Source organism: Aulonocara sp. 'chitande type north' Nkhata Bay, linkage group LG17 (genome assembly GCF_057382095.1).
Source record: "Aulonocara sp. 'chitande type north' Nkhata Bay isolate Kocher_YH1m ecotype deep benthic linkage group LG17, A_spYH_male_GT1.1, whole genome shotgun sequence".
Classification (NCBI taxonomy): domain Eukaryota; kingdom Metazoa; phylum Chordata; class Actinopteri; order Cichliformes; family Cichlidae; genus Aulonocara; species Aulonocara sp. 'chitande type north' Nkhata Bay.
The window spans coordinates 34,448,052-34,459,320 of NC_141360.1; the positions used below are offsets into that span (position 1 = coordinate 34,448,052).

At 38.3% G+C, this 11,269-nt stretch overlaps 1 protein-coding gene across 1 annotated transcript; it reads right to left on the reverse strand.

The window, feature by feature from the left end:
• Positions 1–953: 953 nt before the first annotated feature.
• LOC147310456 (aldo-keto reductase family 1 member B1-like) lies at positions 954–6,995 on the reverse strand. The gene is made up of 10 exons (XM_086268987.1): positions 6,810–6,995; positions 5,640–5,807; positions 5,412–5,528; positions 5,242–5,319; positions 4,253–4,375; positions 3,430–3,536; positions 3,039–3,120; positions 2,787–2,870; positions 2,611–2,693; positions 954–2,504 (listed from the first exon to the last, which is right to left on the reverse strand). Exons 1-10 carry the CDS (start codon positions 6,873–6,875, stop codon positions 2,462–2,464), a joined length of 951 nt encoding a protein of 316 aa, XP_086125113.1. The 5' UTR covers positions 6,876–6,995; the 3' UTR covers positions 954–2,461.
• Between the last annotated feature and the right edge of the window lie 4,274 nt (positions 6,996–11,269).

Here is an 11,269-nt window from a genome sequence, read left to right on the forward strand (position 1 = left end):
AAATCAATCATCATCATCTCTTATTGTGTCAGACACTACTACCTTATGTAGGACTTTGGGAGGAAACCACTGGCAGGTGTGGCTTTTACATGTGGGTACCTTAATAAGATCTAAAAGCACATATCACATTGGATGCCTGACCCCTGACCTAATCCTGGGGTGCACTCATCCTCACTGCCAGAAGGGATGATCATAACTGTCCAATCAGTCTTTTCTCCCATTAAAATATATAGTGTCCATTTTCTGTAAGTTAGTACAAGTTCATTGTGGTGCATAGTTTGACTACGTGTATATCCCATAACTCAGTCATCTCGAAACATTAGAGGCACTAATGATTAAATGATCAGCTGGCATTAAATGCTGAAGTTGCCTGATAATAAGATGAAAATTTAAATCACGTGCCCTAAGAAGAGAATCCTAACTGTATACCGTTGCTCTGAGGGAATAAATAAACTTGTTTTAATTTTACCAGTTGCTGGTGCTTTGGTTCCTGAAAGGATTGCTTCACCCTTGGGTGAAAGGTCAAATCCCCTTCTATTCCTTATTTTATCAGACATTGATGTCTTTTGTGTTACTGCATTTTAAAATAAATACATAATTTAAAAAAAATGAAAAGACAGTGTAATAAGAAAATATGCAGTTTGCTGCCCAAGAGCAACAAGATGACAGCACCCTGCTGACATGACAGAAACCTCTACAACTATATGCCCTGAATGTTAAACATGTTGCCTGTGGGCCAAGAGTGTTTAATTCATAAATCATTCATAAGACAAACTATTTTTTAAAAGACCAAAAAGGTACTGCTACTTCTGTGTGGTGATGCAATGCTAGCATCACTTTATGGGAGTGAACAGATTCACGAAATACAATAGTGTAGCCAACTTTCATAAACTCTTTTATGAAGTTTTTATTCTTTTTGTAGATCCAATTTGAGCTGTACATTTTACAGTTCCTCATTGTGCTTCTTTTTATTTATACTAGTGCTGCCAGCGTTAATCTCACTAACATGACGTTAACGCCATAACCGCATTAACACGGCAAATCTCCGTTAACGTTAAATAAACCTGAATTGAATACAATAAATCTCTGCTTGGGCTGGTCCTTCCTTCTTATTTTTAAATATAATTATTTTATTCTCTTCCACGGGACTTTATTAAACTAGCAACAACTGAAGCAGGATTTCTAGTCCCACAAATGTACCTATCCGTGTACAATTTTCAGTCACACAGGGGGAGAAGAGCTCTAACAAGCGTGCTGCAGGGTAGTCTTCGAAGATCCTGACTGTATGTCGCTGGAAGTGGATGACTTATGTGACTGGCTATTGACAGCTGGTTGACAAGTGCGCCGGAATACGGAACACAGGGGTTCATGGGAAACGGAGAACAGTAAATAAACTTCAAAGATCATAAAACAAAGCATGAAAAGCACAGACAATGGCAGGAGTAAGACTTTTAATTGTTTTTAAACACTCAGTTTAACGTCAGCTCTTTGTATCCTACAACTTCGCTCTTTTCTACGGCCGGCTCGCAGAACAGCAACAACACAAGAAAGAGTGGCCTACAGACCGGTTGTAGCACATAACTTGTACACTGCCTCCATCTGACAATAGATTTCACTGCAGATAGATGGGCAGACCCTAGTGTGGAGTGAACGCGCTCGCTTTGCTCGACAATAAAACGAGCATGAGAAGCAAAAGCCACACCATTATAACACAGTAATACACAGTAATACAAAGCACCAAATACTGTATGGCATGACTCTAAGGCAACATGTGCTTCACAGAGATAAGTTTATAAATTCGCCATTTTTTTGCCTCTGTCAGGGACTGCAGGTTTCACGTTTAATGCAAATTAAATCAAATTTTCTATATAAATGAAATACATTTTTAAAAATTGTTGGACATGAAAGCTTAAAGGTAGTTAAGATTGCTCTTGCATGTGACACTACTAGACATGAAAAACTACAAACTAAATGACATTGTAAAGTCTATGTTTTATTCTCTTCAGTAACTTAACAAATACATTTACTTCACCCCAAGGCTCAATGCCAATATGCCACTACAGGAGTGCAAAATCCAAAACACAATTATATGTTATAATAACCCAAAGATCAAATTAAGCATCAAGTTGTCTTTGGAGTGTGTGTATAAACTTTAGTGGTAACACAGGAAGCAGGTGTTTTTTTTACCTGAGAAATGTAAAAGGAGTCAAAGCTACAGCAGGGTCATTCCATGAAAAAAATAAAATAAAAAAATAAAAATCAGTGTTTCCACCTAACCCCTCATGTCAACTGACTTCTTTTGTACAATAACTTTCACGTGCTTGAGTGTGAAGTGGGAACTTTTTTCCAGATTTGATTGATTTTATATGCAATAACCCAACAGCATAAACACATAAAGAAGAGGAAAGTAAGCAATAACAAAGACCCAGCGTTAACATGTGGAAACTTTCCAGTTTTCCTCTCAGAATTCAGCGTTGAATGGAAAGTCCTTGTGCTTTGTGGCACTACAAAGAGAGAGGGAGAAAAGAAAAAAATGAAATTCAAGTCATGACTCCCTGTTATCCAACTCACAACTCTTTGTTTAAAGCGCACACAATTATCCTGTCTCACCATTGCATTGGACAGACTCTCCAGTTCCTATTAAATCCCAGTATAGTCTTCATTTCCTCCTCAGTTAATTCAAAGTCAAACACCTGCAAATGTGTATAAAATATAAGAATAATGACCCAATCAAAAGAAGTTTAAGTAACAAAATGGAAGGATAATCAATCTCCCCAGCTAAAGACCTGGAAATTCTCTTGAATGCGCTGCGGTGTGATTGACTTAGGGATCACAATCACATTTCTCTGGACGTGGAAGCGGATCAGAACCTGGAAATAAAAGAATTCAGGCTATTAACATGATAAGGTGATTACGCTCAATATAATGTTCCAGAGTACAACAGGCAGATTGATTTTACTTTTTTCTCTTGGATAGAAGTTACTCAAAATAAAATAGAATATATCAGTGGCATGTTCTGCCCAGAAGGACAGCTGTACCTGAGCAGGTGTCTTCTTGTGTTTCTCAGCAATGACTTTAATGTTGGGATCCTCCAGGAGTGAGGGATCTTCTGGTTTAGCCCTGCATTTTCAATACATGTTCAATAAGATTTTCTCTGTGTACAAAATAGTGTATTCTGTAAAAAAATAAATAAATGAGACCCTGGTCTCATTGGCTTGTTACTTAATATCAAACTCGTGACAACATATGCCACAGAGAGAAAGAGGAACAAGAGTCATGAGTTGAAACTCGCTAAAGGGATATAATACGCTGAACAGTATTGATAAATATTATAAAGGGAATCAACCAATGTGAGTGTGGAGTATTTGGTCACTTTTCAAGGCCTGTTGAAGTCATTTTGAGGCAAACATATTTGCCATGCCTACTGACCATGGTCTGTCAGGGGATCCCAGGGGGCTGTAAGCTGTCACAGAGATACCCTGGGAGTGGCAGTAGTTGATCAGCTTGTCCTGGGTCAAGTATGGGTGGCACTCCACCTAGTGGGAAAAATGAGAAGCAAATAAGAGTGATAAATCTATGCATGTATCATTTCACTGAACCCCTTCAAAACATGCACATATTATTATTATTATTATTTATTATTATTACCACTTTAGTATTTCCATTAAATGACTGAAGAAAAGAGAAGGAAAAACAGCTTCACTTAAAAATTCTGCATTGAATGTCTTGTCAAAGGACTAATATTTGTATATAAAGACTCTTAGCATGGTTAAATGAAGTATTTTAGTACTGGCTTAGAAGAAGATACAAGACCATAAGCCTTCAGAGTCTGCTGGATCCATTTGGCATCATTTTCAGTTAAAAATCTCCTGATAAGCAGCTATAGCACTGCTGTGCTCTGATGACAAAAAGGAAAAGAATTGTGCTTTAATCTAATATAAGACACAACGTGACGTTGATGGTAAACCATGATTCTGAGAACAAACAAAAATATAAGGTCACCTCAACTAATTGGCCCAGCCTGAGGGGAAACTGTTGCGGCCCATCATGAACTAACAAGACATTTATTTCTCAGGCCTCACAGGAGGAGACAGATAATGCTATTACGGCCTCTTGCCCTTTAAGAACAGCAAGCATGAAACATTAATGTTTTCTTGTTCCTTCATAGCCCTGAGTATTTAACTTTCACAACAGCTAACTCCAACAACAAACAGAAACGGTTATTTTATACAATACAAATCATTTAGCATACCTGGTTGTTGGCAGGCTTGTATTTGAGGCCCGGCTTGTTGAGAATGGCTTCAATCTGCTCCTTTTTGAAATTGGAGATCCCAATAGCTTTGACCAAACCAGCATCTACCAGCTCTTCCATTCCCTGAGAACATTTGGGATAAAAAAATAAACACAAGGACTTTGGTGCACAAGGACTTTTGGTGTGAGCACGCATGATATGCAATGATATAAAACCCTTTTTTCCTTCAAGATGATGATTTTGTCTGAAAAATTAAAAACAGATTAAAAAAATAAATAAAAGTAACTAATCAGAATTACAGACAAGTAACCACTGAAGCAGAAAAGATATTTTCATTAATAATGAAATTATTAATGGCTACAGAAAAAAAAGAAAGTTGGAAGTAGTGGAGGCCTATTTCTTGTAATTACCTCAGTATATCTGCAGAATTGTTTTTTTTCTCTCTTCCCATATTTTTTCACTGTTTGATAACTGTGGTGGTTTCCTCGGCCATAACTTTGTCCTCAATGAAAATCCCACAAGTTCTCAGTTGGGTTCATTTCAGGACTCTGGACTAGTCATTTCATTATTTCATTTTTGTCAACGTCAAGGAAGTGGTTTACCCATTGTGCAGCGTGACAAGGAGAACTGTCTTGCATAAAAAATGCTGACTGATTGGAAGCAGATGGGACTGAGGAAATAATGTGCCAATGAAGACATTTCTGATAAATGTTAGTGCCGTGTATCTGTATAACATGACCATCTTTTCCCTTAAACCACGATCCTTCCTGATCCAAAATGACTGACCCTGTCACACATTCTCGGTGCAGTTTTTCCTGGTTTGACACGCAATGCAATTTCTTACCTCCACAAAACAAAATGAAGTCTGCCATTGTCACTAAAGTGATATACTTTGACCTCTGTAATCCTCACACCATACACAAAATTATTAGCACAGCACTATAAGTATGGCAAAGTGTAATCTATCCCACACAGTCTTATTAACTTACCTCCCATGTCTCCAGGAAGCTGGTGTTATCACTGATGCTTTGTCCTGTACTGTCCAAAGGAAAAAGCTCATCACCTGCCTGTAACATGACAAAGGATTATATGCCACTAAACAAGATGAGGGCAGCAAAGAGTTAAAATATTTTTATGTTTAAAACAAAAGTGGTCCTACCTTAAAACCCATGGGCCAGTGCACTAAATAGAGATCTAGGTAGTCCAGTTTAAGATCACTGAGAGTCTTCTCACAACCCTTCCGAACCAAGGACTTTTCATGAAAAGTACACCACAGCTGGGAAATGAAAGCACACATAAGCACTGCTCATCAATTTAGTATAAAATCTTAAAAACAAACAAACAAACAAACAAACAAAAAAAGGTACTTTTTGCACCAATAGCTCACCTTGCTTACAATAAAAAGATCCTCTCTTTTGACCACACCATCCTTGATCATAGTGTGGATACCTTCACCCACCTCTACCTCATTCTGGTAGACGAAGGCACCATCGATGTGCCTGTAACCTGCAGAAATGGCTGCTTTCACTGCCTCGGCAACTTTGCCAGGTGGAGACTAACAAACAAGAGATGGTTAGCTGTTGTGGTACTTCACCCTGGCAGTTAAAAGAATCATTTAGACTGCTGTACCAAAACATCATGGTAGACTTATACATGGACCTGTTGTCTCTATGCAGATAGCATTTTGCACACTTCACAAAATGTAACTTAGAAAACACGAGTTCCAGTTCCTGATTTTGTCTTGTTGGGAAAGGACCACTAAATAGGTTACATCTACACTGCCCTTGTCTCGTGTCCTCTTCACATATACCTTTCGTCCAGTGATGCTATAGTCTAACTGTTTTCCTAATGTTAATTGCTACTTTTTCCATTATACCCACTTAGCTAAAAGCAACATCTGGGGGACAAATTCAATTTCCATCCTTTATTTAAGAAGGAAAGGTCAATACATTTAATATTCATTAAATGTACCCCGCCTTTCGCCCTATGACAGCTGGGATAGGCTCCAGCGCCCCCCGCGACCCTGAAAAGGAGAAGCGGTAGCGAATGGATGGATGGATGGATGGATGGATGTATATATCTAAAAGGAGAATACAGCGATCTCAGCTTTCAAGTACACTAAACTTGCTGCCCTTACTGTTTACACAAGCAGGGTAAATGTATCAGCTGTGTTTCAGCAGCAGTTACGTAGCACGACTTGTAACAAATCCTTAAACTACTCTTGATTCTGCGCACTGAATAACAGTGAAGCAAACGTGGGGCATTAGAGGACTGCCCCAGCTTCGCACAGACTTTGTCATGGTTCTAGAAACTCGGCCAAGGTTGGCTCCACTCCCAAAGGTGGGGTCCTAAAGTGAAAATAATGTCGAGCAGTAATTTCTGTAGACGGTATATGCAATTTACCTCGAAATGTCGAAAGATAATACGATAGAAACTTGTTTTAAACGGCCATTATTCGTCCTCCAACCATATTTTCTGTTGGCATGTTAGCCTACATAAAAGGCTAACTACAAACTTGTGCAAAGTCGGACGGCATAATAAATGAAAGCAGACGCACCTTCCACGTCCCCAGTCCCAAAATGGGCATTTGTGCACCGGTGTTGAGTTTCACTGAAGTTGCCATTTCTGTAGTGAACGAGCAGAACCTGAATGTGGTTGAAAGCAGACGACGAGCGAGAGCAAATGCCAAGTGCACCGCAGAGAGCTAGTAGATCGCTAGCATCGTCGATCGATCGATTAATGATGTCTTTTAATTCTTTTCTGCAGGATGTGCTACAGGCGGCAGTCGCACGCACCTTCCAGTGTATTTACTGATAAGCAGCATCATTTTACATTGATTGACATTTTTTTAAAGGGAAGCTCAAGTACCTTTACAATCGTAAGTAACTTAGAAATAAATATTAATAAAATACTGAAGGACTATGGATAATGCTCCAGAAAATACTGACCTAAAAACAAACAAACAATAAAACATGTAGTACAGTGCAAAAATCTCATACTACCCCTCATTTCTTTATATTTTGCTAGGAAAATGGGAACAAGCATAGATGAAAATGAAACAAAAAGACAGTTTGTACAATTCTAACAGTCAGTATGTGGTATCACCACCTTTATTTTTTTTAATGCAGACTGAACTTTTTCAAGCAAGCGTTTCTGGTAGTTTTTTTAAGTAGTCTTCAGAAATTATTTCAGTTAGTCTCCAATAGCCAGAGAATTTAGTTTTTAGGCCTGCAACTTGTGCTCAATAAAGGACACACTGCACACCACACCAAGATATGTAGAGTTTTTGGGTAACACGAATCACCTTGTTTCTGCAGAAATACATTTTAAGATGACCTTTATTAGTCCCACAGGTGGGACAGGTGGGACTAATAAAACTAATTTTTGGGGTATTTTTTAATAGATTTAACTAAAGAATCTGCAACAAAGTTTTTGACAGGCTGCCAATAACAAATAGCATAAAAACACAACATTTAGCTAGGTTTTTTGTTTGTTTGTTTTTTTTGCCAAGTTGACTGTTATGTGCAGGAACAATACTGGTTCATCTCTTGAGTTAGGTGCCTTTTTTATGCTTGAATATTTATTATGATGAGGTAAAAGGACATGTCTGACAAATAAGTGAAAAGGGAGCCAAAATCCAAAGAAATAATATGGAACAGTTCAGAAAAATCTGGAGAACTATTGTCCAAGGCCACCTAAAAAATACAACCGAGTGTGAAATATAAAGACATTGAGGGACAGGTCAAGACCTTTGCATAGTACGATACCTGCACAGTTTTGTTTTCTGTCTTGCAGTGTGGCATTTATATGATTTCACCTAACCAAACTCCAGAACTAACTGGCAAAATAAAACCTCTTTGCTTTTATCTTCAATTTTGTTCGAGTCTACCATTGCACCACTAGAGGGCACCGTTACGCTTTACAAATCTGTGAAACAGTCTCCTCAAATCACCCAACTGAGGCTCAAAGGAAATACAGTTCCATAATTTTAGACATTTGTCAGTGTACGCAGTAATTACAGTAAATGAAATGATTGATATTTTAACTTGAGGCTCCCAAAAACTCATGCTCACATTTACATTTTAATTTCAATTTACAATAATTATTCTAAGCACACTGACTGGACATAGGATGTGATATTTAAAGACTTTTGTTTTATGTTTCTAGGATTATTTTTTTTAGGAGATCTTCATTATATTCTTACACTAAATTCTTAAAGAGGATGTGTAGCATTGTTCAGCACACACCGGCCTTAAACCTTCAGAGACAGTTGAAAGAGGGAACAAATACAAGGTGACTTGTTTTGGCGAAATCAGATAAAACCTCGCAGACCTTTAACTGAGCCATTCAACTTCTGCGACGAAGATAAGAGAGGGAGAAGATAGCCATATGAAAAAAAGAAAAACACACACACACAAAGAGAAAAGTTACGGGAGCCAGCAGCTACTGTGTACCTCACAATGGCTCTCGCTAAAGTTTGTGTCTCTTCTGATCTTCTCCCAGCTGGACGCCTGCTTTTCAGGCCCTCTCTCCTCTGATCTAACTTCAGACACTGGAGGGCCTTTTGCCAGCCTGCAAACTGTCAAAGTACCCCAGGAATCAAACGCAGTCGCACACTGTCAGGATCAAAGACCCGCAGGTAAACCAGACGAAGATACAGCCACATACAATTGCCACCTAAAAGGGAGGTTTTCATTTCAGAGCTTCTTATTTTGCGTCTGCAGGCAGACACCGTTTCACTTTGCCAAGTGCATCGATTAGAATAAAAGAAAAGAAAAACGAGCGGGCATTTGAAGAGACAACAGAGGCTTCGAGTTAAACCGAGTGTCTCTCAAGGAAACTTTTGGACAAAGAGGGTAGGTTTGTGTTGGAGGAGTATATTCTCAAAGAATCTGCAGAGAACAGATAGATTTTTATAGGATGGTGAAGTGGAACGGGCAGAGAGGGGCGTCACAAATAAATACATAGATTCCAATGTATTTCTCCTCTTCCAGTACGTGTGGCTGTAATGAATGCCTTGTGCAGCTGGAGGTGCTTTCAGTGGTTCTACATCAGATCAGACACTCCACGGGTAAGACCTGGCCTGTCCTGGAGAGATCAAACACCTCATTTCATTTCTTGGCATTTGCTCCGTTCTCCCTGCCTTTTCTCTCCTCCTCTCGTCTGTACCATTGGCCTTGGCTTTGCTGTCTTTTTCTCTGTTTCTGCCAGAGCGCCCTGGGTCATAATCTTCACCCATAAATCTAATGTCGAGTGTCGGCTCTCGCTGAGTTCACTCACACACTGGCATTCCGCACATTCCGCCTGTTGAACAATAACAAGATCAGGGAGAGAAATCCCTACGTCATAAGTAAATCATGGTCATTTGTCAGGTGCATTACATGTTCTTGGAGGCACGGGAGATAATTTGGGCTGATTCGAGCCCTGCAGACATCAAGGAAGAATAAACTTAGAATAATCCAGCTGATATTTAAATTCAGCAGACAGTCTAAATAGATTTAGATCTAAAGCTTTTACTTAATCGGCTGATTAGTTGATTGGCGATTGCTGGTAATTTTTAATCAACTACAAAAATAAATACTGTTTATTAGCTTTTATCCGTATTATAAAGCAGCAAGTTGAACATATTTTGGCACTTAGTCTACAGGATGTTGCTGGATAGTTTCTACTGACTAATGCAGGGGCATGTCTTGTGATATACAGTATGTATAAAATTACCATATTAATGTGAGCGTGCACTTCACGCACGCAGTCACAGATTCACGACTGTTTTTTCTATCATATTTTACAGAGATATGTAAAAACGAATTGAACGCTTTTATGGTACTAAATCAGTTAAGACAGTTTGAAGGGGAACATCAGTGCTCAAGTTCCATCCTGAGATATCGTGTTAATGCATCTAACTTCAGACAACAGAGGACTTGTGCCCTCTCTGTTGGTGTGTGAAGGCTCACATAGCCTTAAAATTGTGTTAAGACCCTGATTAAGCGAGAAAGAGAAGAATCTATCTCTACCAGAATAGTTCAGACTCTTTTTTTTTCTTAAATAATGTTAGGGAATGTGTGTGTGAAAAGGACTATGTACTAACATAACCCGACAGCATCTCTGACGTTTTGACTGAATTCCCTTTGGATTCATTACAGTATTTGTTTGTTTTTCTGTCATACAGTACATGTCATAGAAATAATCCAACTTACTCATTCTAAGAGTAGAAGAGTTGTACACTGTAACAAATTGCTTTAAAAATGTAAAATAAATAAAAATACAGTAATAATAAAGTAATCTACCATTTTTTGTGTGTTTTGAATACAGTTGAATACTGTAAATGCTGATGTTGATGAGAAAACCACTGTCTTATGGTATAATTCAGCATCTTTTTCCTTCTAATTAATAATCAGTGTGTTGACTTTAATTGTGGTGAATGTGCTATGTGCGTTCCATTATAATGGGCCATTATCACAACACGCTTACAGTTTTTAATTTGATAGGGACAATGTAGTTTAAGATGATGTGTTGCGTTAAGACTTTGTAGGTTTTTAATAGTTTCCTAATGTCCATACACCCTCCTCCATATGTGATTAATCATATTTAGTGATTAATCACTTCATCTTTGGGGGTTTTTGTTGGAAAATTTACCACAGCAACATTCCTGTAACCTATGGGAGTTGCGAAAAAGCTAACATCATGTGCTAGTTCGAGGAAGACAAGATACTGACTGCATGGTACATGGGCAAGAACATTAAACTGTTCATAGGGAGAACAGTAGGAACACTGAAATAACCATAGAATGACAAGCTGACAGTATTAGAAAGCTTGTACTCTCGACAGAGACTTATTAAAAACAAATACAGTTATTGTTGATATAATACAAAATAACAGTTAAATGCTGGTAAATCTAGATGCCAGTACTTTTCCCGTAATTCTAACAAGGAAATTACCCACAGAGTATCAAAATCAAAAACAAGTCACGGATATCTCATAATAATTATTTTTGAGTGTTATCCTTTTCTTATGAGT